The sequence below is a fragment of the Chlamydomonas reinhardtii genome, chromosome 3 (genome assembly GCF_000002595.2).
Source record: "Chlamydomonas reinhardtii strain CC-503 cw92 mt+ chromosome 3, whole genome shotgun sequence".
NCBI lineage: Eukaryota > Viridiplantae > Chlorophyta > Chlorophyceae > Chlamydomonadales > Chlamydomonadaceae > Chlamydomonas > Chlamydomonas reinhardtii.
The window spans coordinates 7302008-7329424 of record NC_057006.1 but is presented as its reverse complement, the minus strand read 5'-3'; the positions used below and the strand labels follow the sequence as shown (position 1 = coordinate 7329424).

The 27417-nt window shown below is 65.5% G+C and overlaps 6 protein-coding genes across 6 annotated transcripts; 3 read left to right on the top strand and 3 right to left on the bottom strand.

The window, feature by feature from the left end:
- Positions 1-81: 81 nt before the first annotated feature.
- CHLRE_03g206700v5 (uncharacterized protein) lies at positions 82-6675 on the top strand. Its single transcript, XM_043061516.1, has 8 exons — positions 82-236; positions 318-413; positions 636-697; positions 808-2071; positions 2233-2759; positions 2937-3261; positions 3424-3692; positions 3856-6675. Exons 1-8 carry the CDS (start codon positions 188-190, stop codon positions 6403-6405), a joined length of 5142 nt encoding a protein of 1713 aa, XP_042926458.1. The 5' UTR covers positions 82-187; the 3' UTR covers positions 6406-6675.
- A 46-nt stretch (positions 6676-6721) lies between these two features.
- On the top strand, positions 6722-10427 carry CHLRE_03g206750v5 (uncharacterized protein). The gene is made up of 9 exons (XM_001693269.2): positions 6722-6796; positions 6891-6988; positions 7402-7505; positions 7725-7777; positions 8091-8195; positions 8597-8712; positions 8895-8928; positions 9074-9232; positions 9516-10427. The coding sequence occupies exons 1-9, from the start codon at positions 6755-6757 to the stop codon at positions 9702-9704; spliced, it is 900 nt and encodes a 299-aa protein (XP_001693321.2). The 5' UTR covers positions 6722-6754; the 3' UTR covers positions 9705-10427.
- A 2-nt stretch (positions 10428-10429) lies between these two features.
- CHLRE_03g206800v5 (uncharacterized protein) lies at positions 10430-16141 on the bottom strand. Its single transcript, XM_001693125.2, has 12 exons — positions 15855-16141; positions 15269-15621; positions 14802-15029; positions 14303-14462; positions 13728-13913; positions 13059-13204; positions 12580-12711; positions 12033-12201; positions 11732-11766; positions 11525-11569; positions 11256-11330; positions 10430-10965 (listed from the first exon to the last, which is right to left on the bottom strand). Exons 1-12 carry the CDS (start codon positions 15961-15963, stop codon positions 10894-10896), a joined length of 1710 nt encoding a protein of 569 aa, XP_001693177.1. The 5' UTR covers positions 15964-16141; the 3' UTR covers positions 10430-10893.
- Positions 16142-16306: 165 nt separating this feature from the next.
- On the bottom strand, positions 16307-18690 carry CHLRE_03g206850v5 (uncharacterized protein). Its single transcript, XM_043061518.1, has 7 exons — positions 18401-18690; positions 18129-18164; positions 17789-17992; positions 17418-17478; positions 17027-17146; positions 16861-16913; positions 16307-16616 (listed from the first exon to the last, which is right to left on the bottom strand). Exons 1-7 carry the CDS (start codon positions 18610-18612, stop codon positions 16484-16486), a joined length of 819 nt encoding a protein of 272 aa, XP_042926457.1. The 5' UTR covers positions 18613-18690; the 3' UTR covers positions 16307-16483.
- A 301-nt stretch (positions 18691-18991) lies between these two features.
- Positions 18992-26537, top strand: CHLRE_03g206900v5 (uncharacterized protein). Its single transcript, XM_043061519.1, has 15 exons — positions 18992-19646; positions 19864-20029; positions 20284-20340; positions 20564-20845; positions 21122-21337; positions 21539-21929; positions 22113-22240; positions 22589-22753; positions 22906-23183; positions 23443-23644; positions 23962-24066; positions 24307-24351; positions 24549-24734; positions 24908-25078; positions 25209-26537. Exons 1-15 carry the CDS (start codon positions 19375-19377, stop codon positions 26256-26258), a joined length of 3714 nt encoding a protein of 1237 aa, XP_042926456.1. The 5' UTR covers positions 18992-19374; the 3' UTR covers positions 26259-26537.
- Positions 26538-26569: 32 nt separating this feature from the next.
- Positions 26570-27391, bottom strand: CHLRE_03g206952v5 (uncharacterized protein). The gene is made up of 2 exons (XM_043061522.1): positions 27227-27391; positions 26570-27037 (listed from the first exon to the last, which is right to left on the bottom strand). Exons 1-2 carry the CDS (start codon positions 27284-27286, stop codon positions 26732-26734), a joined length of 366 nt encoding a protein of 121 aa, XP_042926455.1. The 5' UTR covers positions 27287-27391; the 3' UTR covers positions 26570-26731.
- Between the last annotated feature and the right edge of the window lie 26 nt (positions 27392-27417).

The following is a 27417-nucleotide window of genomic DNA, read 5'->3' as shown; positions in this document are numbered from 1 at the left end:
TCATCGCGTGCCCATTCAAAGGGCTTTGACCACGGGCAAAGACGTTTTGCCAGGTTGCACTACAGTATAACAATCAAAAGAATACCAACTTAACAAGATGGGGACGCGCACAAGTCGACGAATAGAAGAGAAGCTTGAACGCGGCCCATAGCGCTAAATTTGCAACGTTTGGGCTCAGGCGGCCACAATGGTCTATATTGCGCCTCCGCGGGGAGACAAGAGACCGGCACGCGGGGGTGAGCCCTCCGCATTGCTTTGTAGAGCTGCAGTCATATGCTCGCGAAGTGGGCTAGAGCTCACTGTTTTTTTGCCTACAGGGCCAGGCCAAAATGCCAACAAGGGCGGGCGCGGGCAGCGGCGAGGGAGGAACGACGAAGTGCTGGCTTCCAAAGCGGAAATGTTGGCGCAGCTTAGTGAGTGCTTCTGCCGAGATGGAAGGGGTGTTGGATTGGACTGCAGGTGGAAGGGGCGCGACTGCAACCCGTGTCAGGGCCGTGTCAGGGGCGTGCCGGGGGGTTGTGCGCTGGGGTAGAGACTCGGCACGTCTTGGCATCCCTGTTTTCAGTTGCCTTGCTTCCATGGCTCTTGCTTTCTCTCACGCACCCAACTTCCCCGTCTTCCAATTGCACCAACAGCTCGACAAGCGGAGGAAAACACCAGGATCTTGCAGCGGGAGCGGGAGGCCCTGGGAATACAGGTGAACGGCCACCTCATCCTGTCGACATGGCTAGTGGGGAAAACCGAGATACCGCATGGGGGTCACGCATCATTTGGGCTCATGGCTGAGCCGGTCACTACCTATTGCAGGGACCTTCCACCTTCTCGGAGCCCCAGCAGCAGCAGCCGCAACGGCACGGCGGCGGGCGCGGCGAGGGCAGGGGCGACGGCAGGGGCGGCCGCGGGGGCGGCGGGCCTGTCAACAACCAGCGGAACAACAATAACAACAACCGGCGTAACCACATCTTCACAGACCAGGGCAATAAGAAGGTTTTCGACGCCCGGAACATTCCTGGGCTGGGCGGCGGAGCCGACAACGGCTTTGGCGGAGGCGGCGATGACCTCACGTTTGGAGGCGAGGGCGGAATGCTGAACCAGACCTTTCCGGACAGCCCCAACTTTTACCCCGGGTTTGTCTTTGCGATACCCGGCACGCTGCCGCCTCCGCCGCAGCAGGCGCCAGGCCAGGCGGAGGCCTCGCTCACCGTAATCTCCGCAATGCCGGGGCAGGGCCTGCAGCAGAACCAACAGCAGCAGCAGCAGTACCAGCAGCAGCAATACCAGCAACAACAACAACAGCAGCATTTTCAGCATGGTCAGCAGCAGCAGCAGCAGCAACAACAACAGCAGCAGCATTTTCAGCATGGTCAGCAGCAGCAGCAGCAGCAACAAAAGCAGGGAGGCTTCGGCACAATGCTGGGCTCGCCGGGTGGAGGCGGCATGGGGCCGGGTCACGGCATGGGGGCCGGTGGGCCAGGCGGCGGCGGCGGCGGTCTGAAGGGCGGCATCCTGGGCATGAGCCTGGCGATGAACGGGACAGTCCTCGGCGGCCCACCGCGCTTCGGCGCCGGACGGGGGCAGCAACAGCAGCCCGGCCCGTTTGGCAACGGGCCAAACGGCATGCAGGGATATGGCGGACCTCCTGGCATGGGTGGTGGCGGCGGCGGAGGTAGTGTCGCAGGCACGCCCAACGGCGGCTCCTACGGCACGCCAGGCGGCGGCGGCGGCCTCGCCGCACTGGCAGGTGGCGGCGGCGCTGCGAATGCCGACCCAAGAGCTCTGGCGCGGATGGAGGCTGAGGCTAAGAAGGAGGCGTATCGCCGGGAGCTGGAGGAGCAGATACGCGCCAGGCAGGCGGCGAAGGACGCAGAGGTGCGGCGGCGGCGGGAGGAGGAGGAGCAGTGGGAGGCGCGCGCGCGGCAGGCGCCGCCGCCCTGGGACCCGGCGGCGCGGGCGCACCGGCGGGGCGGCGGTGGCGAGCCGCTACGGGACGACTTCGGGCGGCCGGTGGCAGACCTGAGGGCGCGGCCGGGGCGGGGCTCGCCGGGGGGCGGCATGGCGCCGTCGCCGGGAGGTACGTGCGTGCAGGGTACGGGGCGAGGCTGGGCTTCACGGTCGGTGAGCTTTACGCCTTGCCGTTTATCATGGAGTTGCATTGAGCGGAGAGACAGCGGGTTCTGCCACACGTTAGCTTGGTACCGCGTCCTCAAATTCCGGACGCCTCTATTGCCGCAGGCTTCCCGCCCCCGCCGGGCCCGCAGCAGCGGCTGACGGTGGAGGTGCCGGGTGGTGGCGCGGGCGCCTACCCACCCGGCATGGGCCCCATGCACGGCATGATGATGATGGGGCCCGACGGCGCCTCGCCACACGGCGGCACACTCATGCCTAGGGGCGGCCCCGGCGGCCCCGGCGGTCCTGGCGGCCCCGGCGGCGGTATGATGATGGGGCCTGGCGGCGGCCCGGGCGGTGGCATGGGCGGCGGTGGGGGCGGCGGCTTGCCGATGGACGGGCCGCCTGTGGCGCCGGGGGCCGTGCTGTCGCCCAACGCCATCCCGCCGGTGAGCCCCGGCAACCGGCGCTTCATGGCTGCCATGAACGACCTCATCGCCGGCCCCAGCGACGAGCAGCGGCGCAACGCGGAGGAGGCGCGGCAGCGGCTGCAGTCCGACCTGGAGGCGCAGATCCGGGAGAAGAAGGAGCGGCAGGCGCGGGAGCGGGCGGAGCGGGAGCGGGAGCGGCTCAAGGAGGAGGCGGACCTGCAGGTGAGGAGGGGCGGGGCATGGCAGCGATATGGGTACTGGGTAGGCTGGGGCGGAGCGGGAGCTGGGGCGGGGCGGGGCTCAGGCGGCGGAAACAACGCCATGGGTGCTTGAAGGCAAATGCAGACGACGTATGCAAACGAAATGTGCCCGCCCTGGCTGCTGCCGTGTCCCACACAGGCTTACTACGACAACATGAACCAGCCGCGCGGGCCGCCGCGTGGGCCGCCGGGAGGCGGGCCGCCGCCGCAGCAGCCCATGCAAGTGGGTGGCGGCATGGGCATGGGCATGGGGCCTATGGGCGACGTGAATGGCGGCATGCCGCCGCCGGGGCCAGGGCCGCGGCGGCGCGGCAAGGGCGCCATTGTGGATGCCTCATGGCTGGATGCGCCCAAGCCGCCGCCCGGGCCGCTGCCGCCGCTGGCGCAGCCGCCGCAGCCCGGGCCGCCGCTGGGGCCGGCGCCGCTGCCAGCGCAGTTCGGGCGGCGAGGAGGTGGCATGGCAGGTGAGCACCGGGCCGGTGTACACAGCAGCGCGCCCACAGCCCCATAGCACCTGCAAGCAGCAGATATACTTGGCAGACATACTTGGCCACACACCGAAAAAACACACGCACATTGACGTCCACATGACGCTTTCTATCTCTCCTGCTGTTATGCGAATGCAGGGCCAGACGACATGCCAGATGCCGGGCCAGGCATGCTGATCCCGCGCTCCCCATCTCCGGGGCCCGGGCCAGGCGGGCTAGCAGGGCGGGAGCGCGGCGTCTCCTACGCGGGTGGCGGCGGCGGCGGCCTTTTGGCAGAGCCCAGTGGAGGCGGTGGCTTGGGCGGGCCTGGCGGCAGCCCTGGTGGACCTAGCGGTGGTGGTGGTGGTGGTGGCGGCGGCGGCGGTGGCGGTGGCAACACTGTCACTGGGCTGTTGCACCAACTGCAGGTGCGTTGGTAACGCTTTCCCAACCTTTGAATCCCGTGCTTGCACGTGCCAGGGCACCTTGACGAGAGCACGCGTCGCCAGCGCTCGTCACTCGCCCTCAGCCCAGCTTCCATGCCCGGTACGCTCATTTCACTTTTCACCTATATCACTCCCCACCCCGCAGGAGGAGCAGGTCCGCATGCGCGAGGACTTCGCCCGCCAGGCCGCCGCCATGGAGAAGCTGGCCAACGACGCCTCCCGCGCCCTGGCCGACCGGGACGACGCCTGGCGGGAGCTGCAGCGGGTCAAGGCCCTGCTGGCCGGAGGCCCCAACCCCGCCGGCGGAGCCGGGGCCGCCGCCGGAGGCCGCGGCGGTGGTGGCGGCGGAGGCAGCCCGGGCGGGCTGGGCTTTGGGCCACTGGGCATGCTGGGGCTGGGCGGCGGCATGCAGGGCGCCGGGGAGTCTATGGAGCAGTACGCGGCCAGTACGGTGGTGATCAACACGCACCTGGTGCCCAAGAGCCTCAACGCCATCCCGGACGCGCTGCCCAAGCCGCTCGCCAGTGAGGTGCTGCGGCGCGGGCACACCGACCCCGGGCCGCACGGCAGCGGCATCCGGGCGGGCGGCGGCGGGGGAGGAGGAGGGGGAGGAGGAGGGGGCATTGCGGAAGGACGGTTTTCCAGCGATGGCGGCGGCGGGGCCGGGGCCGGGGCTTACGACGGTGGGTTTGGGTATGAGGAGCTGGAGCGCTTCCAGGCGCAACTGCGTGTCGGCGCCGGCGGCAGCCGCACCGGCCGCAGCGGCATCCCGCTGCCACCTGGAATGGGCGGCCCTCGCAGCGGCGGCGGCGGCGGCGGCATGATGCCGTACGGGCGGTTGGAGAGCTTGAACGGGCCCGGTATGCCGCGGGGGCCTGCCATTCAGTCAGTGTATGGGTTAGGTTTCGAGTCGCCGTCGGGTGCGGGCGGCGGCGGTGGGCCCAAGGGTCGGGAGCAGCAGCCTCGCTACAACGGCTTCTTCAGCGGGGGCCCCGACCCACATGAGGGCCACGGCTCGCCGGCAGGAGGCGGCGGCATGGGGCGCGGCCACCCGCCGCACCTTGCGCCGCTGCGGCCACCGCCCTCGCCTGGTATCCTGCGGGGCGACCATTTGCCCAGCCCGTCCACAAAGACGCGGCCGGGGGCGGACAAGGCCGGCGCGGGGCCTGGCGGGGTTGGCGGCGGCGGGGGTGGGGGTGGCGGGGGTGGTGGTGGTCGGGTGCGCAGCGGTCGGAACGCCGCCGGGGGGCCGCCGGAGCGGCAGGCACGCAGCGCGCACCCGCCGCAGGCACCGTCTGCCGGCGCGGCGGCGGCAGCCGCCGGCCTGGCGGCGCGCGCTGCGCGCAACCCCTCGCTTGACGGCGATGGCGCCCACCCGAGCGGCCTGCCGCCGCCCGCCCCTCGCTCCACGGCGCGGCGTAGCACAGACGGTATGCAGAAGCTGTTGCGGCGGGGGCGGGAAGGCGAGAAGCTGATGCGGACCAACCAGCCGGCGGCGCAGGAGGGCAGTTCCATCGGCGGCAGCTTCGCCGGTGCAAGCGGCGGCGCTAGCCGGGGTGCTAGCGGCGGCGGCGGCAGCGACAACCACCTCCCTGATCTTAGCATGGATGAGTTGCCGTCCATGGCTGATGCAGAGATGGCGGCGTCAATGGGCGAGGAGGAGGAGGCGGAAGCTGGGGCGGCGCGGCGGCCGATGCGGCAGCGGGAGCGCTCTATGCCGGGGCACAGCGAGCACGTACCGACGGAGAGCGGCGCCAGCATGCTGGTCGGCGGCGGACCGCACCTGCACCCGCACCTGCCCGACCTTGCGCACAGCGGCTCCTCGCAGCGCGGCGCAGCCGCGTCGCCTCCGGCGACAGCGGCAGCCGCGGCCACGGCTGCGTCGCCGCCGCACTCGCCTCGTGCGGCGTCGGCTGCCCATGATGAGGACGACGGCTACTCGGATGACTTTCATCATGACGCGGCCGACCACGACCATGCTGATCATGACCATGTTGATCATGACCATAATGATGACGTCCAGCACCACGGCCTCGAGAAGGAGTTGCACGAGGAGCGCAACGAGCAGCCGCACGGTGGCGAAGGCGGCAGCCGCGCCGGCAGACTCAGCGACGGCGGCTTGGGCGGCGTGGTGCCGCGGCTGCAACACACCGACTCTGTGGCCACGCACAACTCCTTCACGTCGCAGCCGTCACTGGGCGCGCGCGTGGCGTCGCCGGCTGCGGCGCAGGACGATGACGCCGGTGCTGGGGTTGGTGGTCGGGTCCTGGTGCACAACACCAGCGGAAGCCGTGCAAGCCGTGTGAGTGACGGCGGCTCGGCGACGGCGGTGGGAGGCGGCGCGGCGGGCGTGCGGGCGCTGCAGCACGGCGGGGGCGGCAGCCGGGGCAGCGGCAACGGCAGTGCGCCGGTAGGGCGGGGCTCGGCCATGGATGCTGTGCTCGCGGCGGCTGCAGCCGGAGTTGGGGCGGGTGGCTCCTTTGGCAAGCCCGGAAGCGCGGGGAATGCGTCTGCAGCAGCCGCAGCTGCGGAGGCGGCCGGAGTTCCGGTGCGGCGCCCAGTGCGGCCGGGCAAAAGGACGTCGCAGCCCAATGGCTCGCAGTCGGACGTGCCTCAGGAGGCCGCTGCTGCTATTGACGGGAATGAGGACGAAGGTGCAGGCGAGGCAGGCGTGAGCGACGTGGGCGAGCACTAGGGTTGGACGGTCGTGTGTGGGGCTGGGTGTGAAGGTTTGGGGTCCAGAGCACGTTGGCAACGAGAACTCGACATCGCTGTTGTAGAACTGCATTTATAATCATCCATTCTAATGAGAAGCTTAACGGCATGTGACGGACAAGCATAGCGGCCTTTCTTGTGAGGTCAAACTCGACTGCAATGTGATGCATCATGCCACACGCCTTTTTAAGGCGCAGGATACCCCAGAAAGGCATGCCTCTGTAGCTCGCCACTGTAATAATACCTCGAACTAGAGAGACCAAGCTTCGCCGAAACCAAACTCGTAGCGAACACTTGAAGTAGTCAGAAAGGGAGAAATGGCTTCAGAGATGGCCCACGCGGCCCAATGCGACCCGAATTTCATTATCGAGGCAAGCATGTGCCCGCATAGCAAAGCGCAGCTGCTGTCGCGCGCTTCTTCGGCTAACCAACGCAAGCCGATGCCTGTGTCCTTTGCGCGCGCAGCTCGCGGTTGGGCCTCCCTTCCCGCAGCTGGTGCCGCAAAAGGAAGGCTCCGGCCTGGTTATCGGGCGTCAGTTCGTCCCCGCAGGCAAACCGAAGCGGTGAGCGCTGTGTGCCGGGAGCTCGGCAGCTCGGCCAGTCTTTCCCGCTCGCGAATCCACCGTTCAAGGGCCCCCGCAGCTCTGCTACTCCGGCCATTATGCATCGCGCCCAGCTCACCAGCCTCCCGGGCCTGCAGTCCGACACCATGCCGAGAACCTCCCGGCTCTCGGTGTCCCTGACCTGCCCTCGCCGACATTCGCCCCACGCACACACACTTTCCCTTGCCTTCCACTCAACGCTTCAGAGCTAGCCCCGGCAACGGCAAAGGCACCGCCTTCACGTTTGCAATGAACACACACACACACACACACACACACACACACACACACACACACACACACACACACACACACACACACACACACCGACGGTATTCACCTGCACTCACACATGTGTGCGGATGTACGCGTAGGTTTGTGATGAAGAAGGCTCACCTGTCAAAGGACGACTTCCGTGTCTGGGACGAGCACGGCCGCCTGGTCGCCGTTCAGTGCCACTTCGGCAAGAACCCCTACAGTGAGTCTCCGGCTGGCGAGGCGCTACCCTGATACTCGGCGCATGAGCATCGCCTGCTCAGGACCCTGTTGCGTCACTGCCATCTCACTCGTGGGCTGTTTACACACTGGTATGAAGGATGAAATGTCGTCGCCATGTAACGGATACAAGACACCCCAAATCGCTGCTGACGCCTCCATGCACCTCGCCCTTACCCATCGCGTTCACACGCACGCACAGACAGCCTGGACCCTCTGGGCCTGAGCAACACCGTCAATGCGCACAACAACAAGGTGTGGCGGGGAGTGATGCGTGTCGGTGGAGCACTTGATTGTGGGTGGCGAGGGACACGGCGGCGGCTGGGCTGAGTGGGCTCATCACACTACAGGAGGGCCAGGGCGCATGCGCACGGGGAATCGAGCTCAGGTCATATGCGCTAGGTCTTGAGCTTGAGGAGTTGAGCATGAGTGCCTTCCCGCCAGAGATCGTGCATGTTCCCGGCGGGTGTGCGCCCACCGGGTGGTGTCGCATGGCGCCACCTGCGGCCATTACCTACTCCCTGTCGTGTCCCCTTTGCGCCTCCTGCGCCACCACCTCCCCTCCCAGTTGGGCGAGTGGGAGAGCGTGTGCCAGCTGAGCGGCTATGCGGGCATGCCCCCCCTCAAGATCCGGCCCAAGACCATGTCCATGCACGGCCGCCAGTACATCCAGGTGCGGGGTCCCAGGGGAGTGTAGATCCCAGCCTAAACCAAACCGAACCTGAGAATGGGGCGAGGGCGCAAGTGCTGCTTCTGGCGCGCATCGCTAGCTAGCACCACCCAACTAGCCTGCTTCACATGTCGCCTCCTGGCCTTCAAGACCACCCAGCCGTCTGTGTGCGGGTGCCGGGGGGAGCAGCGAGGCCATGACGGAGGATGGCTGTGCCAAAGCGGCAGGGGCGTCAGGGCTTGGGAGGGAGGCAGGGGTGTAGCCAGGGGCTGCGCCCATGGGCACGGCTGCCCACCGACGTGACGCGTCTCCAGCCATTACACATGCATGCCTCCGTCCGCCTGCAATCCATCGCTACGGCGCGCACACACAAACACGCTTCTTCTTGCTGGAACCACGCACAGGACGCCAGCGGCCACCAGACGTTTGCCAACGTGGGCAAGGAGTCCCGCCTCAAGAGCATGAGCATCCGCCACAACCTGGCGGTGCGGCGCGGCAATGGCAAGGACGTGATCTACAGGTGTGCGTGCGTGTGGGGGTGGGTGGGTCGTGGACGCGGGGTGGGCGAGCGGTGTCTCAGTCCAAGTTGTCACAGGCATGTGCTGACCGTCAACGGTAATACCATCATTTTCAGCAAGCACATCCAATTCCAACCGAACGGCCAATCTAATCGACCAACCAACTGCCGTTTCCGCCGCACAGGGTGCTGGTGGACCTGTACGGCCGCACCATGCAGGTAGGGGTACCGGGAGATGGAAAGATGGGAAATTTGCAAGCACGCACTGTCATACAACCGACCCCGCACTTCCACTTTGTCGGCTTCAACGCGTGCATGCACAAGCCACATTTCCGCTTTCCCTTGTTCTTTCCCCAACACGCAGATTGTCAACCCTGAGGGCCAGCTGGTGGCGGTGGCGGTCAAGAGCGTGGAGGCGCTGATCAAAACGGTGGCTTTCGGCTCCGGCAGTGAGCTGTTCGTAGACGTTGCGCCCGGGGCGGACTGGACGGCCATCCTGGCGGTGGTGCTGGGAATCAAGCAGGTGCGGAGGAGGGGAGGCTTAGGAGAAGGCGCGCGAGGGGGCAAATTGATTGCGTAGGCCGTACAGCGAGCGGAAAGGGGCGGTGCTGGGCCATCGTCGACCACCACGCCGCGCGTGCACAGCGACCTCATCTGCTGTAACACGGCGTGCCGTATGCCGCGTCTGTTCGGTACCCGCAACGTCTTCCTCCCACTTACCCTACCCCCATCCACCCACCCTCGCCCTCCCTACCCCTCTCCTCCTTCTTCTCCTTCTGTTCCCTCCCTCCCCTGCACGCAACCAGGTGGGCGCGCACTTCGTGAAGGACGCCGTGAGCAACTTCGTGACGCAGCCGCTGACCAACGCCGCCGTGGACGGGGTGGTGGATGCCACGGGGCTCGGCGCCACGGCGGCGGCGGCGGGGCACCAGCTGGACGGCGGCGTGCACGTGGTGCAGCAGATGCAGATGATCTGGAACACCTTCTACCACTGACAGCACTCATAGCAACATGTCTGAGGAGCACAGCAGCAGGGGCCAGTCGCCCGGGAATACAGAGAAAGGGAGGCGGCCCAGCGCTTGCAAGAAAGTGCTTCCCGGGGGCGGCCCCGTGGGGCGACCGTTGCTGGTGCTGCTGGGTGCGGCTGCGGCGTCAAGTCGTACGGTGCTTCGAGGCGCAGGAGAATGCTTTGTGAACCCAAACTGGCGGAGTGTCCTATGCTACCCAGCTTGTACATGCTAGCGGGCGGTGTGGCCGTGGGGGGCTTAGGATGCGTGCACGGAGGCCGCGTGCGGGTGTGATTGTGAGCATGGTTGGATGTAAATGGTGAGCCCGATGTGACAGCATGTGACACAAGTAAGGATGTGGCATGCTGTTATGATGATAGGGGAGCGCGCCTGTGACATGATGTTTGCCTGGCGCTCCGGCGCTAACTTCCCAAGTGAGCGGTGGATTCCCACCACCGCCGTGACGCATTCGGATGCACGTGTGGACGCAGGCAAGTCACGAGGCCCCTGGACTGAAAGCCATTGTGCATGGCGGTGACTGCTTGGTGACTGTGCCCATAACTGTGACGACACAAGGCCTGACCGCCCAAGTAATTGTCTATACTTCCGTTCCATTGACCCACGCGTCAGCGCCCAGCAGTTGACCGCCTGGCCGCTGTGCCTGACGGCCCTGACCGGAGTCACCGGAACCACCAGCACACGCCGGCTCCTGACATTTAACAACTTGCCAATGACACTGTGTGTTGAAAGTGTGTGTGTGTGTTTTGCGTGGTCTGGCACCCGCCTCTATCCGCGTTTCCGCTCTCCGTGATACCGTATCTCCCAACAGTCCCTCCCCAACACACGTGGTCGCTCTTGCAACAGGTCCTCTTACGAGCTTGCATCAGTCGAATGGCGCACTGTACGATTCCCCACACTTCAACGGCACACACAGGACGCATGTGAGCAATTAAAACTCTTGCGGGCGGCACCCCGATCCAATTCATGAAACGAAACATTGCGCTGCGCCCCCGCCTCAAAATGCTCAACAGCCGCCGCGCCAAGCAGCGCCAACCTCAGAGAGCCCTACTCCACCCCGTCCCCTCCTCCTCCTCCTCCTCCTCGCCGACCAGCGCCAGCCCCTCCAGTGGGCCGCAGCCACCTGTGTTACTCTCCTCTTCTTTCAATGCCCCACTGCCTACGCCGCCTTGGCTCCTGCGCGCAGCTCGGCCTCAATCTGCTCCAGCGTCTTGCCCTTGGTCTCGGGCACCTGCAGGGTGAGAGGCGCGCGGGGCAGCCGGCCATGAGAGGCAGGCCGTGCTGAGAGCCTTCCTTTGAGGCACGCCTCGGCTTCACCGCGGGGCGTCGCCGCAAGTCTGCAAGAACGTCTATTTTGTTGGACTTGAGCACGTGACCGCTCCCGAATTCACGACCCCGCCATCACCACGCATGTTGCTCTTGGTGGTGTGGCGGCTGCGTCGGCCCGAGCCCCCTCAGCTCACCTTCTCCTGGCCCCTCCCCTCTCCCGGCCCCCAGCCCGCCCCCCAGCCCGCCGCACACCTGGCTGTTGACGTACGCCGCCCCCGCCAGCGCCATGAGGCCGAAGAAGGTGTACACCGGGGCCAGACCGTACGACTGGGGGGTGGCAGAAGGCGGGAGGGAGGGGGTGCGTTGCATTGGTGGGAGGGCGGTTGTACGCACGAGCCCCAACGGATGGGGAAGCAGATAGAGGCGATGGAAACAGGTCAGAGGAGTGCGTCGTCAGGCAGGGAGGTGCATGTCCCGCATGCATGCATTTAGCACCGCCACTCAGCTCCCTGAGGCCGCACCTGCACTGCCGCCAGGAAGGACTGCCCCACAAGCACATTGCACACCTGTGCGCGGCGGAGGAGGTCGGGAGCGGGCGGGCTAGGTCAGGGAGGTTGGGGAGATCGGTCAGGGAAGGCAAGTAGCGCGATAGATGCACGACGGTGCACTGACAGGCAGATGCGGGCTGCACCAGCAACCAGGAATGCAGCGAGCAGGTGAAGACTCACCCAGTGGCTGACGAAGGCCGCAGAGACAGCCTTGCCTGCAGTGGCATGGGCGGGGGTCGGCGAGGACACTGCTCACCCGGCACACTCATGTGATGCATTGTACTTTTCCGGTACACCGCGGTTCTCCGGTACGCCTTCGCGCCGCTGTACCCACACCGCAAGCCATCGCCCCCTCTTGGCCACCGTCTATCTGGGACTGCAAAGACAGTGAAAGCACTTCCCCTGGTTCTGCGTCGTGCTTTAGTCGGGGCTGGCGTACACTACCTCTCCCATCCTCCCCCTCGCTACCCCCGCGCCGCACCTCGTGTGGCCAGGGGGTTGAGCTCGGGCACGATGAGCGCGGGCACGGGCCCCGCCCCCAGCGCGAATGCGGCGATGTACGACAGCGTGCCCACCACCGCGATGGTGCCGGCGTACGGCTGCAGCGCGGGCAGGCTGAAGCCGGCGGCCATTGCGAACATGGCGGCGGCCTGGGGGGCAGGAGGGGAGGAGGGGAGGAGGGAGGGAGCAGGGAAGGAGGGGAGGGAGGGGGGAGGGATGGAGAGGAGGGAGAGGAGGGAGGAGAGGGATCAGTCTGTTCCTTGAGTCCCGCACACATAGCAGTATCCTCCAGTCGTGAGCTCATGGTTCACCCGCACGCCGCACGCCCCCACACAGCCGCACGTACGCACCCATACAGCCGCACATACACACACACACGCCCCCCCCCCGCCCCCACCTGCCCCCACACGCCTCGGCCCACATCCCATAAGTATTATCGCTCGCAACAAATGCCTCTGCCTGCACTCCCGTTTTCGTTGGTTTTGGTTTAGTTTGGGCTGGTATTTACATCCCCCCCGCGCCCCCACCTGCCCCATGAAGCTGCCCGCCATGAGCTGCTTGCGCCCCGCCCGCTCCATGAGCGAGGCCGCCACCAGGGTGCCCAGCACGTTGGTGGCGCCCACCGCAGCACTGGCCAGCGCGTCACTGGACACGCCCGCCTGCACACACACCGTAGGGGGTGCGCGGCAGCTCAGCTCAGGAAGGAGGTGAGGAGGAGGGGGCCAAGGGGCGGGGTGATGAGGTTGCTGTGCGTGGGTGCTGTTCTCCTGCGAGGCTTTGTTCCTTCAAGGTAAAATGGGATTGGGGAGCCGCCTGAACACCTCAGGCCTCAGCCCAGACCCCGCGGCCCCAAATGCATCCCAAAGCCCGGAAAAGACAACGCCCCGACGGTTGCGGCCTCAGGGCACGACAGCAACAAACCCGGCCACAGTAACCGCCCCATCCCAGTCCACATGTGCCTATACCATGCATGGTGCCTGTGCAGCCGCTAGTCTCTGCCTCCCACCTGTCGGAACACGGAGGATGAGAAGTAGACCAGGGCGTTGATGCCCGCGAACTGCTGGAACGCGAACAGCAGCACGCCGATCAGCAGCGGCCGGGCGGCGGGGCCGGACAGCAGCGCCAGGCCGCCGGGCTGAGCCACCGCAGTGCCTGGCGGGTTACATTCATGACTAGTTAAGGAAGTGGTAGACGGTAGACCATTTTGCGGAACATCAACCGTTACCGACGATTTGTGTGCGTGTGTGTGTGTGTATGTGTGTGTGTGGGGGGGGGTACATTCATAGTTATTTACGAAGTGAAGACGTATCCAGGAACAGGGGGAGGGGGAAGGGGAAGGGGGAGGATTAGGGGGAGAATCGGGGAGGGGTTGTTTCCACCAATCCATGCGTATGCGAAACCAAAAGAAGGGGGAGGGTGAGTCGTGCACGAGAGGTGGAGTGGATGCGTGTTGAGTGAAAAGCAGGGTGAAGTGTGTGCGCCTGTGTGTGTGAGAGTGAGCGCTTGGCCGCCCCACGCATTATGGCAGGTGTCCAGTTTGCCGCCACTCCACGACTCCTCCGTGACACCCCCAGTACCGTATATCCCTACCCTTCGCGCTCTATGGGTTCTTGGTGGGCAATCATTCATTTTGGGATCGGAATGAACTACCCCCATCCCCACCCACCCGGCGTACCGCCATCCACGTCGGACGCTGCCGCCCGGCCGGCGTTGGCGCTGGCGGCGGCGGTGGCTGCGGGGCGGCTGAGGTCGAGCTCGGCGGGGCCGCTGGGGCCCCACAGCCGCACCGCCGCATCACGCGCCGCGGCATCCCGGTGCTTGGAGGCCAGCCAGCGCGGGCTCTCGGGGCCCAGCAGCATGCCTGGGAAAGTAGAGGTGACGCATGCATACATGAGCAATGGGTGGGCACCGCGGGTGGCGGGTGTGGAGGCAACCCATGCGTGAGCCAAAAAAAGCGGCCCGCAGCTGCTCAACCCGCCTGGTGCCAGCTCCGTCAAAACATCAGATACCCCGCCCCGTGGACCGAGCTGCACTGCCCGTCACCCAATCCACCACCCAGAACCCCAAAACACATCCCCACACAACCCCCTCAGCCGGGCCCCCCTGCCGCCCCCTACTGCCGCCCCCGGGTTCGGATTCGTTTGGGCTGGTATCTACACCGCCCCCTCCTGCCGCCTCCCCTCCTGCCGCCACCGCTCCTGCCGCCTCCCCTGCTGCCGCCCCCCTGCTCCCACTCCTCCCAGTCCTCACCCAGCCCCAGCAGCGCCGCGGGCGCCGCCGCCGCCTGGAACATGGTCCTCCAGGCGGCGGCCGGCACCACCACGTTGACCAGCAGCGCGCCCAGGATACCCAGGCAGATGCACAGCTGGTTCAGGGCACCCAGGGTGCCGCGGATGCGCGTGGGCGCCACCTGGGTTTGGAGGCACAGGCGGGGAGGGACACGACACGGCTGAATACCGTTTTCTCGCGTGGGGGTAGGGCACCGCGATCGCCTCTGTTTTCTTCCGTTAATCGAGGAGTCCGACTGCCGCTTCTAACCATCACAGCGACCTGGATTAGCTCCACAACTGAATTCGCATAAGCCCTGCCCGTGACTAATGCGGATACATGCGAATTGGGACCTAAATCATTGGGCTCGAGGCCAACAGCCCCTCCCCCTCGTCCTCCTCGTGCTTCTGGCTTCTCTTACATGAGGGAATGGCGGAAACAACCCGGCCCCCGCCCCCTCCCCCTCCTCTCTCCGCCGCACCTCGCTGATGTAGGTGGGCACCAGCGCCGACGACAGGCCAATGGCAGCGCCGGTCAGGAAGCGGCCCGCAGCCATGGTGTTGATGTCGCCGGCGGCGGCGCTGATGAGCGGGCCAGCCACCATGGGCACGGCCGCCAGCAGGAAGGACACGCGGCGGCCCAGGCTGTCCGCCACGCCGCCGCCCGCCAGGCTGCCCAGGGCCGCACCCGCCAGTGTGCTGCTCACAACCTGGTGGATACCGGGGGGGGGATGCTTGATAATCCAGGATGGGAGCCGGCCGGCAGTAGGCGCGTGTTCCAGGCGCATGTGCATGGCTGCTGCCCGCCTGCCCGCTTGGCCATTGATTCGATGCGGTACGTACTGCAACGCCATCTGCATTTGGCATCGCAACCTCTCCATGCCCCGACTAGCTACTCCCAACCACCCCTCCTGTCCCTCCAGTCCCTCTGCGCCCACCCACCACCCACCAGCCCCATGAGCGCCTTGTTGCCCGCAATGCCCAGCTCAGTGGCAATGGTCTCCAGCGGCCCGTTGATGATGGACAGGTTGAATCCAAAAGCAAAGCTGCCGGCACACGCCACCGCCACCGCCAGAAGCACCGGCGCCAGTGGCGCAGCCGTGCCCGGGGCGGGGGCGTCGCTGGAGGAGACGGGCGCGATGGGCTGTTGGGAGCTGCCGTCGTCGGCAGCCGCGGCGCCCTTGAAGCGCGCGACGGTGGAGGGGTGGTGTGGGTCGTCGTGAGTGCGGTCGGAGTAGAGGTGCAGGCGCTGGAGGGGGGAGGGCGTGGTGGGGAGGGGGCCAGGGCCCAGCGGCAGGCGGCCTGTGGCAGGAGTGGGTGGTGGGTAGTGAGGGGCGGGGGCAGTGAAGCGGGGCGGGCTTTGAAGGTTGGGTCATGGGGGACGGAGCCGGCAGCAGGCTAGTCATAGGGTAACCGTGCAAAATCAAACAAGGACAGCCCAATGACACGAGGTTCGAATGGCGGGGCTCGGGAGCAACGAGTCTGTGTGCCGCCCCGCACGCTGTGGATGTTGCACATTGCCGACCGGAACGGACCTGAAGACGCCGGCCGCGGTCGCAGCATGCTCAGCGGCATGAGGCCGCTACCTGCCGCATGGTAAGCACCGCCGCGCGCCGGGCGCGTTGACGAAAGCGTGTGCAGCATCTCGCCTGCGACTGCCAGAGCGGTAACAGATGCACGCGAGATGTCGGGTATTATGAACCTCAATGCACTTGCACCGACTTGCATAAGCTATCGCGTGTTTTCCGGAGAGCAAGTTCCGAGTCCTGTGACGTCAGCGCGCCTCGCTGAACGGATGAAGGTCGTGGCGATATTTTATTGTTTCTGTCTATGCTCTGCAACTTTGCGCAATCCGTTGACTGGACCCCTTTTGACCCTGCCTTGGCCCAGCGCACGTCCCTCCGCCCGAGGCCGCTCGTGCCTTCGCCCCTCGCTTCCCGCTCAAGCGACCAGGGTGGCCCTCTGCGACTCTGCTGAGGGACGTGTATTTTCTCACGTGTTACAACGTGCGCATCTCTATGTCCCGACAACATTGGGAATGCGCGGCGAAGAAGAGCCTCCAGCTCGCGACAGCCCGAGGGCCTGGCTGCTGCCCCCCAGCGCGCCAAGCCGCACACAGCCCAGGTGCACGCAACCAGCCAACAGCCCCACATGCTTTTCAGGCTCATGCGGTGGGCGATACGTCGGGGGGCTCGGGCCCGCAGATCTCCTCAGGCCACATGCTGGTGTAGCGGAAGTAGGTGGCGCAGATTGTGGCCACGAAGTCGTCCACCTCGGAGCCGCCGGGGCAGTCGTACCTGCGACCCGGATCCCGCAGGAATGCAGGATCAGCGCATACACCCGTGAGTTCAGCTACAAGCAGCAGAGGTTAGGGTCCTGTGCATGCGATGCTGCGTTGGCTTAGGTGATGTCAACAGTGGCCGCTCCCGGGGTGCTTGCACGGGTGCTTGCACGGGTGCTTGCACGGGTTCCACTCTCCCTCCCTTGCTGGCGTATCCCACACTCGTCAGCCCAATCGGGCCCAATCCAGCCCTCACTCACCACTGCGCGTCATCGTGAGTGCAGCGGTAAGCGCCGCCAATGAAGATGGTGGCCTGCATGCGTATGGCGTAATGTTAGTTGTCATGCTGATGACTTCACTCCTTCGCCTAGTCCTCGACGAGGTCTGGATCATAAAAAGGCATGTGGGTCCACACAAATGCCTTACGGATTTGTAGGCCTTGCGGCGGAGGGCCTCGGCGGCCGATTTACGCAGGATGGGGCCAGCCTCGGGTCCGTTCCAGCAAGCCCGGGTCAGGTTGGCGCGGTGCTCAGTGAAGCCAGCCTCCTGCGGGGGAGGGGGTGGGTGGGTGGGTGGGTTGCACTCATAATTAATAACGGGGGAGGAATGCACGACATGTTGTAACGGGTGCGCGATGCAGGATGCGTGGGGGACATTGACGTGAGTTGGAGCCGCACGAGCTGTACACACGGCCGGTAACCGGGCAGGGCCGGTGGGTAACCACATGTGCCTGAAGCGGCTGACTGTGTGGGCATCGCGTGTGACGTGTGCAACGACACCCAGTGCGCCTGAAAGTAACCGGCCCCGCAGCCCCCACCTGCAAGCACCGCTCCGCCAGTTCCTCAGTCCCGATGTCAGCCGGCGACTTGTTCTGACACCTGTGCATTGTGTGCGGGAACAGACACACAAACACACTCTCGGGAGATTAGTTTCTCGTGTCGTACCGTACACACACAATTACAATTGATGAGCACGCGCGCACCAGCAGGCCGGGAGTCGAGGTGTCGCAACCATGCATTTGTGCTCAGGCTACGCTCCGACCAGTCCCACGCATCTCCCGGGTTGCTCCACATACGTAATCCGCATGTGTATGGTGCGAGCAGCCCCCTACTCCACGCCCCTACCCGCAGTGCAGCCCAGCGCACTTCGGGTACGCGGTTCCCAGAAGCCCCCACCCCACATACGCACATGATGAAGTCCCAGCCGCGGGTCCACGGGTCGCCGCCAGTGGTGCCGGAGCTGTGGCCGTGGCGGCCGTAGTAGGCGGCACACAGCTGCTGCGCATTGCCGGCGCACTCCAGGTCGCCGTGCTTGCAGGTGACGCCCAGCGGCTGCGCGGACTCGTTCTTGGCGGCGATGTACATGAGGCGCACGTCGGCGATGGAGTGGACCCTGTGCGGGCGGGCAGATGTAATCCCAAAGAAACTAAGAACCGGGAGGGATTAGGGGTTGGAGGTGGTTGAAGGCATGACTGGCGCGGTACTGACACCGAGTACGCTACCAACCCCGCACATTGGCCGCCACTCACTTGGCCAGGACCTCGTTGATGCGCGCCTCTGCACGCCTGTGGGTTAGTAATCCGGGTTTGTGCAGGACTCAAGCCTATCAGGTTCAAACATAGAGAAACGGAGCGTTGCTGGGCAGTAGCTATAACTTTAAGTGGCCAGGCATCGGAAAGGGCCCAGCAGGACCGTGCAGAGGCATCCCGCAACATGAAGCCCTTGCAGCTGCGACAGGTGGGCCCGAAGGCCATGTCCGGGCGTAGTTCTGCTAGCTGCCTGGACCCACACACACACACACCTGCCGTCGGGGCAGCGGCTCATGACCGCCAGAAGCACCTCCACGCGCCTGCCCCACCATGAGCCCACATCTGAGCCCACGTCGACATCCGTGTCCGCCGCCTGAATCACAGCGACGTTGGTGTCTGCAGCGTGCAGAGTCCTCGCAGAAGATACTACGGCGTTGAAGCAGAGCAAGCCCAAAATTGCGAAGCCTCGCAGCATGCAGTTCATTTCGGTAAAGCCAGGCCAAGTCCAGGCAAAATGTGAGTAGCAAAATAGCAATCTACGGCTCAAGTTATACTGCTTCCGATACTTCCTAAATTGCGTGGCGACCAAACGCCGTGAACATTTGCAGGACCGTGTTTGGATCCAGGAGGCCGTGCAAGCACGGGAGCCCGCTGCTTGTGCACCAGCAAGCCAACCCGACCCGGAAAGGATCTGGAGGCAGATTGAATGCATGCGAGCAGTGCTGAGCAGGAATGCGCAGGACAACTTGGGAGGGCTGGGACAGCCGATACCGTCCCAGCCGCACCGTCGTGCGCCAGCGCACCCGGGCGCACCAGTCCTATGCACTCGGACAGGAAGTGCTGCAAATGCTGGTGATAATCTGATGAGCCGGCTCAACATAGTCACCGCTGATATCCTGGGTCCTGGGCATTGCAAATGCTGGCGTGCCGCGGGCGATAGGTGGACGGATTTCTACACTTGTGGGCGTTCCTGATAAGTCTGCAGGAGAACAATCATGGCATAGCTGCTGCAAGTGCAAGTCCATAAAGCTCAATGTGGGGACCTCTGACGTTGGTCGTCGGGTTTCAGGGGACGTGTCTGGTTCGTGTCGACAGCGCATGTTGCACCGCATGATGCCAACCGGTCGACGTGTCTGGTTGGAAACATTTCCACGATGTATTAACAAATGGTTTGAAATAACGCAACACCAAGTACACACGCCCTGAATTAGGAGTTAGCTAATGACTAGTTAGACGATCGTCTAGAATGTTTGGCGCAGCGCTTCGCCAGGTGGCCGCCAAAGGTGCCGAGCTCGCCAGCAACTTGGTCCGGGAGGTGGAAAGCGTGGCATCGACCGCTGCTGCGACTGTGGGTCCATATGGCACTGCCAAATTTCAATCGCAGTTCAGGCTGGGCTTGGCAGTGGGCAGCGTCGGGGGCCTGTGGCGCGTGTATGCTGGCAGCGCCCGGGCGGCTAACGCGGTGGTCAAGGAGGTGTCTATCTGGGTGCTGGACAAGAAAGACCTGCAGAGCAGGGGGTAAGTGGGCGGCAACGCGTGCGCACAAGGGGTGGCGGTAGGGCACATCGTTTCCGCAGTCGTTTCTCGCATCTCCGGCCCACACCTGTCTTTTAGACATGTGCCACCTCTGTCACGTCGTGACGGAGGCCCGTATCCCTTCAGGCTGGGGGTTCAGGGCTGCCAAACTGCTCACAGTCGCGGCGACACGCTACCGTGCCAACTTACACACACGCAGGGATGGCGGTTCCTTGCCCGCCCCGGGCAGCTCTGGCCTGCTGCCCTCCTCCTCTAGCGGCCCGGGACTGGGCGCCTCAGGCACGGGCGGCGCGGGTGTGGCGGCGGGTCAGCGCTGGGAGGCTGTGTACGAGCAGCAGCGGCACGGCTGTGCGCTCATGATGCGGGTGAGGGCTGGGGCTGCGGGGGGTCGGGGGATGGGGTCGTGGGACGGGGTCGTGGGATGGGTCGGGGGATGGGATCGGGGGATGGGGTGGGAGCGGGGCTTTGGATTGGCTGTCATGTAAATCAGATCTGAACAACGGGCTGCTGGACAACTGGTTTATGCATGTCGATGGCAGGGAAACGTCCCTGGGAACATTCGTTCCGAGCTCTGCGAGTGTGTGACACCCTGTCCTTGCCTGTTTCCCTTCCATCCCAGTTGAAGCACCCGGGTGTGGTGCGGGTGGTGCTGCCGCTGGAGGAGACCAGCAGCTACGTGAGTGCCGAGGGATGTGCGTGCGGGGGGTGGGGTGGGGTAGAGAGCGGGTTGGGAACAGGGTTTGAGCTGTAGCTCGCCAACGGATCGTGAGCACCCCAGCAGCGACAGGCTGAACAGATGCAGCGCTCCCACACCGCTGCGCAACCCGCCCGACACGGCAACCGACGCCTTTGCACACTCACCAAGACGTCCAAACCACGCCCCCCGCACCCCCGCGCAGATGATCCTGGTGACGGAGGCGGTGCGCGGCTGCCTGCGGGACATCATGTCGGCGCCGCAGCACCCCCAGAACCAGCAGCCGCATACCGCCGGCCACGGCCACGGTTACGGCGCCGGTCACGGCGACGCGGCTGCGGAGGGCGGGGGGCTGGGCGGGGGTGCTGCTGGTGGCTCTGGCGTCCTGAGCAGTCTGGAGGTGAAGCTGGGTCTGCTGGCGGTGGCGGAGGCGCTCGCCTTCCTGCACTCGGCCGCCAGGCTGGCGCACTGCGGACTGTCGCCGCAGGTGGGTGTCACATGTGACATGTACGACTGTGTGTGTGTGTGTGTGTGTGTGTTAAAAAACGAAACGAAAGCCCGCACTGTGTGTGTGTGCGTGTGCGTGTAGGACTGTTGTGTGCTGTTGAGAAACGGAACGGATGCGGTGTACACCCTTGTACACATGTGGTGGGACGGCGAGGGGCGGCCATTGCCCATCCCAAGACGAGACCCAGACATGATGGGTCCCCAACACCCTTGTCACACCGCAACACACTAATTTAGATACCTTGCTCGTGCGCAGACGGTGGTGGTGGCAGCGGACGGCAGCTGGAAGCTGGCGGGCTTTGGCTTCGCGGTGTCAGAGGCTGGGGCAGCGCCGGGTCAGGGGGCGGGGGCGGGGGCGGGGGCGGGGGCGGGGGCGGGGGCGGGGGCGGGGGCGGGCGGGCGGGGCGGGGCGGGGCCGCCGCCGTACGCCTACAACGACCCCTTCCCGCCCCTGTGGGAGGAGCTGGCCAAGGTGTGTGGGTATGTGCGTGCGTGTGTGTGGAGGGGGGGTGCGGGGGAGGAGGGGCGTGCGTGTGCCGCTATGTTTACTTTATGGCATGGGATTGCAGCTACGCTAGTGGTGGCGCATATCTAGTTCGCCGAACCTAAGCGCATAACGTAGATCATTGTCATGTAACATCAGATCATGCCTGCCTCCTCCGCACCTGCTCAGCCGCAACTGCCGTACACCGCACCCGAGCTGGTGGTGCCCCCCGGCGGGTCCGTGGGGCCGTGGGCACACACCACCTCCTTCAACCCCACGGGCGGCGGCAGCGCCGCCTCGTCTTGGGCCGCCGCCGACGCCTTCAGCCTGGGAGCCCTGGTGTATGAGCTGGTCACGTGGGCGGCGGCGGTGGAGGCGGCGGCGGGGCCAGGCGGCGGCGGCGTGGCGGGCATGGTGGTGGCCACGACGCAGCTGCTGCCGGTGCGGTGCAGCCTGCAGCAGTACGGTGCGCGGGTGGGCGCGCTGGCGGCGGCGGCGGCGGGCGGCGGCGGCGCGCTGGGGCTGGGGTCGGCGGCGCCGGTGGCGTCTGACCTGGCGCGTGTGCCGCCCGAGCTGCGAGGTGGGCCAGGGAGGCGGGGCTTCTGCATGGTCGTGCTTTTCGACACAGCGATGGAGGACTAGCCTATTCCATTCGTGGTGTTAGAGATGTCTACTCGCTCCTGTCTTCTGACTGCCGCACCGCTCCGCACACACACACACCAACGTTTTCCTTGTGCTCTTTAACACACACCAACGCGCACAGGCGTGCTGCTGTCTCTGGTGTCGCCAGTGGCTGCCAGCCGGCCCGGCCCCGCGGCCCTGGCCCGCTGCTCCTGGTTCGAGGACGACGGACTGCTAAGGGCGCTAAGGTTCCTGGAGGGAATCATGCAGGTGTGCGCGGGCTGGCTTGTGTGTGTGTGTGTGTGTGTGTGTGTGTGTGTGTGTGTGTGTGTGTGTGTGTGTGTGTGTGTGTGTGTGTGTGTGTGTGTGTGTGTGCGCGCGCGCGCGTGTGTGTGTGTGTGTGTGTGTGTGTGTGTTAAAAAACAACAACCACGAAGCGTGTGTGTGTGTGTGCGCGTGTTTGTGTACCGGTATGTGCGTGTGTGTGTGTGTTAGTCCATTGCAAGTTCAACCAAAGGTGAAGGCGATTTCGTTGCCGGTGCCGGGGCTAACTTTGAGGCGGCCCGTCATCCCAATCCTCCCTTGCCCTTTGCCCTCACCCTGCTGGAACGGCCGCAGAGCGAGCCCCGCCACAAGCTGGCTTTCCTGTCCGACCTGGCCGCACCCGCACCTGCACCGGGGCCGGGGCCGGGGCCAGGGGCTGGGTCCCAGCCGGCGGGCCCGCTGTGGCAGCGCATGAGCGACCGCCTGCTGACCAGCCGAGTGCTGCCGCCGCTGCTGCAGGTGGACGGGTGGGCGGGCGGGTGGCGTAGCACCAAACGTGTGCGGCGGCATGTTGGCCTCGTGGCTGGACAAAGCCTTTCGCTGCGTGCTCACCAGAACACTGCCGCTCTCCTGTGTGTCGCGCACCCGCTCTCGGCGCCTCCGCCCCGCAGGAGGTGCGCAACGGCGGCACAGTGGGTGTGGCGGCGCTGCCTGTGGTGCTGGCGGTGTGTCAGCGGCTGGGGCGCGGCGTGTTCGCCGCCGTGGCGCTGCCCGTGTTGGCACCCGTGATGGAGGCGGCCGCCGGCGGCGGCGGTGGTGGGGGTGGTGGAGCAGGTGGAGCAGGTGGTGGGGTAGGAGCGGGTGGCGGCGGCGCGGTGGCGGCTGAGGCGGCGGTGCTGCTGCCGGCGCTTGTGTCGCAGTCGGAGGCCCTCGCGGCGTTGATGGACGGGTGGGTGCGCACGCACTGCCCGTGGTGGTGTGGGGTAGTGTGGTGGCGGGCCAGGGGATGATGTGAGGCACGGGGCGCCTGTGTGCCCATGTGCCCATTGTGCCATGGCATATGAACAATCAATCTGTACTGGGTAGAACAATACCGCACGGTGGACACCCAGGACGCACAATCGCAGGCCCCTGCCACACCCGCAAGCACTTGCGTTGCGGCACCTGCTGCTCAACACACACGCAACTATGCACACGCCCTCACACAGGCCCACTCTGGACAAGGTGCTGTTGCCGCTGCTGGTGCGCGCACTGGTGGGGCCCGCCCCCTCCGCCTCCTCCTCCTCCTCGTCAGGCGCGGGTGATGGCGGCCCAGCCACGGGACAGGCCGACCCGCGGCTGGCGCAGGCGGCTCTGTCGCGGCTGCAGGCGCTGGTGGCGGCGGGGCTGGTGGATGCCAAGTCGGCGCAGGTTCGGGTGCAGACGTGTGCGTTTGTTTGTTTGTTTGTTTGTGTGTGTGTGTGTGTGTGTGTGTGTGTGTGTGTGTGTGTGTGTGTGTGTGTGTGTTGAAAGCACAAGGGAAAGGCGTCGACAGTGTGTGTGTAGGGTGGCAAACGCGTGGTGCTGTGGCGGGGGCGGGGGCGGGGGCGGACCACATGTCGGCACGCCCCCGCCAAGGCAATAGCTGGTTGTAGTAGCTGCGTGTGCATACAAGGAGCTGTGCTGCTTCACGCGCCCACCCCACCTTCCCCTTCTCCTTCCCCTATCCCCGTCTCCCCCTTGCACAGGCCCGCACACGCCTGCTGCCGGCGCTGCACACGGCTGTGGGTCGGACCACCAGTGCGGCGGTGCGGGCGTCCTGCCTCGCGCTCATGGCGGCCCTGGCAGCCAAGGTAAAGATGGGGTGGAGTTTGGGTGTGTTAGAAGAGCATAAGGGAAAAGGGTTTGGGTGTGTATGTGCGCGCGTATCTCAAAGACAGAAGCACCCGATGATGAGCGCAGCCAGGGGCCACCAGGCACCGGGATCGCACGGAAGGCGCACAGGCGGGGCTTTACGTGCGGCACGTCTCCGGCCCACGCGGCCCACGCCCCCCCCCCCCTGCTCCACGTCTCCACGCCTCATGTGTGTGCAGGTGGACCGCGCCGAGGCGGAGGGCATGTTGGCCACGTGTGCCCAGGTGAGCAGCCCCGTGGTGGAGCGGCGGCGGCCGCTTGCAGGTCTGCCGCTGGTGTGCGTCTGCCACGGCACGCCTCCTCCCAGTCCTCGCCCCATCACATCGCACAACGCCTTGGAAACATCACTTCCACTCATCTGAATTGGCCACTTGTTGTGAACTCCGCCCCATCCCCTCGGCCCTGGCTCCATTCCCCGCAGCTGCTGTCTGTGGACACGAGCGGCAACACACTGGTGGCGGTGGCGAGGCTGGCGGAGGCACTGGCGGAGGCGCCGGGCTGGGGGCCGCCCGCCACCGCCGCCCGCCTGCTGCCGCTGCTGACGCCGCACCTGGTGGCGCCCACGCTCACGACCTCGCAGCTAGCGACGTTTGCCGCGGCCGTGCAGGTGCGAGCACACAAGCGATTGAGCTGAGCTGAGCTGAGCCGCGCAAAGCACGGGAGTTTGTGGCTTTGTAGATCGGCCCGGCTTGCTTTCAAACAGCGGCAGTGCCAAGCTGCTGCCTTGCCCATACCTGAATGGCCCCGTGCCCGACCTCCTATCCCTCCCTGTGCTGTCAGAGCCTGTTGCGGCGGGTGGTTCGCTATGCGGAGGAGGCGGCGGCGCTGCGGGCGAGTGGTGGCGACCCGTCAGCACTGGCGGGAGCTACGGGGCTGGGCACATCCGCTGCGTCGTCAGCAATGCCCGAGTCCAGCTCTGGCAGCAGTAACAGCCGCGGATCCGGATCTGGGGTAAGGCCCGAGTCCTACTCGCACACGCCCTGCCAGCTGCTCCTGGCAACCCTACAGCCCAATCAAGCAAAGTGCGCGCTGCTTCCAGTGAACCTGCTTAATTCCGCCCCATCCCGCCTGCGACCTGCAGGCACCCGGCGGTGTGGTGGCCTTCACCACGTGGACCCAACCGCGGCCCTCCGCCGCCTCCGCAGCAGCAGCGGTGGCGCCGACCTGGCCGGTCAAGCCAGCCGGCACAACAGGCAGTAGCGGCAGTGGCGTCGCGCCGTCGTCCTCAGTGGCCGGCGGCCAGGGGCCCACCTGGACCTCCAGCAGCAGCGGCGCCTCTGGCGGGGGCAACAGCGGCGGGGGCATGGGCGCCACGGGTGCCCAGAAGCCCATGGCGGCTTCCTCTTCGTTAGGAGGAGCTGGCTACGGCGGGGGCGGCGGCCTTGGTGGCACAGCCAACCCCTTCGGGCCAACCCCTTCTTCTTCCAGCACCTCCGCTACCGCTACTGCCGCCGCTTCTACAGCGGGATACTCCTCGTCATCTACCACCCTGCACGCGTCCACACAGCCTGCTGCGAGCCGGGATCCTTTTGCTGCCAGCGCGGCTGCGCCACCAGTGGCCATGCCTGCTGCCGGGACCTACACAACCCCCATGGCCTCATCCTACTCGTCAACGCATCAATCCGCACCAACGGCTTCCTATATGCCTCGCCAGGCAACAATAGCAGCAGCATCGACAGCAGCGCCTGACCCCAATGACCCGTTCGCAGCCAGCACGGTGCCTTTCAAAGCCCCGACCGCCCCCATGGCGTCTCAGCCGCAGCACATGCACGCTTCCTCGTCGGCGCCCTCATTGCCGTACGGCGCTAGCACGCATTCAAGTAATGGAGCAGGCACAGGGCCAGGGGCAGGAGCGATGGCGGCGGGAGCAGCGGGGCCGTCGCTGAGCGCAGCACAGATCGCAAATCTGGCGGCGGCGGGCCTGATCGTGGGCGGCGGCGGCGGTGGGGGCGGGGTGGCCAAGCCGGCTGGGGATGTGATTGGTGGGGCGGCGCCGGCGTTAGGGGGCTGGGACGCGAGGGCGCATGCCCCAGCAGCGCCGGCAGTAGCTGCGCCCATGCCCACGCTGCCGCCGCCGCCGGCTCCTGCACCGCGGCAGGCGGGCGGCCCCGTGAACTTGATGGACCTCTGAGCCTGTGACTGCATGTGAGCGTGCGAGCTGTCATATTACGATTGGGTCGGTGGCCTGACGTTGTTGGCGCAGGTGGAGCTGCAGGGCGCGGGTACTAGAGCTTTAGGGGCATATGAATGGATGGACCCGATGGATGCGTGTCAGCGTGCCGTGCTGTGCAGGATGAAGACACAGGTGCGTTCACAAGGCTAGCTGTTAGGCCGGTGCAGAGTGGATAAGATTGACAAGACTGACGAGCTGATGTGGTGAACGGGACAATTCTTGTAAGGAGACGGACACTTGGTGGACTTGTGGTGGAAGAGGGGGACTGGCTTGAAAATTGGGGAAGTGCAGTGCGGCTGCTGCTGCACATGCGCCAGGCGGCCCTGCGCTGCCGCCACGTCCGCCTCAGCTGCCTGAACCTCGCGCTGTCAGCCTATCACGGCCAGCATCTTCGCAGCCTCCAGCTGATCTCACTGCTGATTAGCCAGCATCTATACCTCCTCATGAACCTCAGGTTGGAGGCCGCCTGCTGCAGTGCGGTCTGAGCGCCCGCCAGCCCAGCCAGCCCTCCTCCGCTGCCTACCGCCGGACGTCGGCGTGCATATGGTGTGCAGCTGGAAGCAGCACGTGAGCTCCAGCGCCTCAACGTGCAATCGCGAGAACTCCCATACCAGGAAATTGACCGCCGCGTCAAAGCGCGACTGGCGCCGCGCGAGGAGGTGGGTCGTCATCCACGCCATCTGGCTCCAGCGCGAGCTCTGCCTGCGGCTTGCAGCTCCAAGGTACCTTGATGGTGGCTGCGGCAGGGGAAGTACAAGAATCGAAGACGAAACGTCAGTGCAATGTCACCTTGGCCATTCTGAGAACCGTAGCGAAGTCACTCGCGATAGCGGATGTGGAGGCTATAGAGAGCACCACGGTCGTTGAGCACCACACGAAAATGCCCTCTTTCAGGTACCCGGCAAGCCCGGCATCGCCCGGGATACCTGGGCAGCTGTTGTCGCGACTGCCGCCAGCTGTGCCTCCACCCTACACGGCCCTGACATGCGCTACCCTCCAAATTTCATAGGCTAGATGCTGGGCTATAGGATAGAAGCTGGGCAATAATTTCCTTCTTCTTTGTTCTTCTGGCGCACAGTGGACTGTTATGCTACTTGACAATTGAGGTGTGAAAATG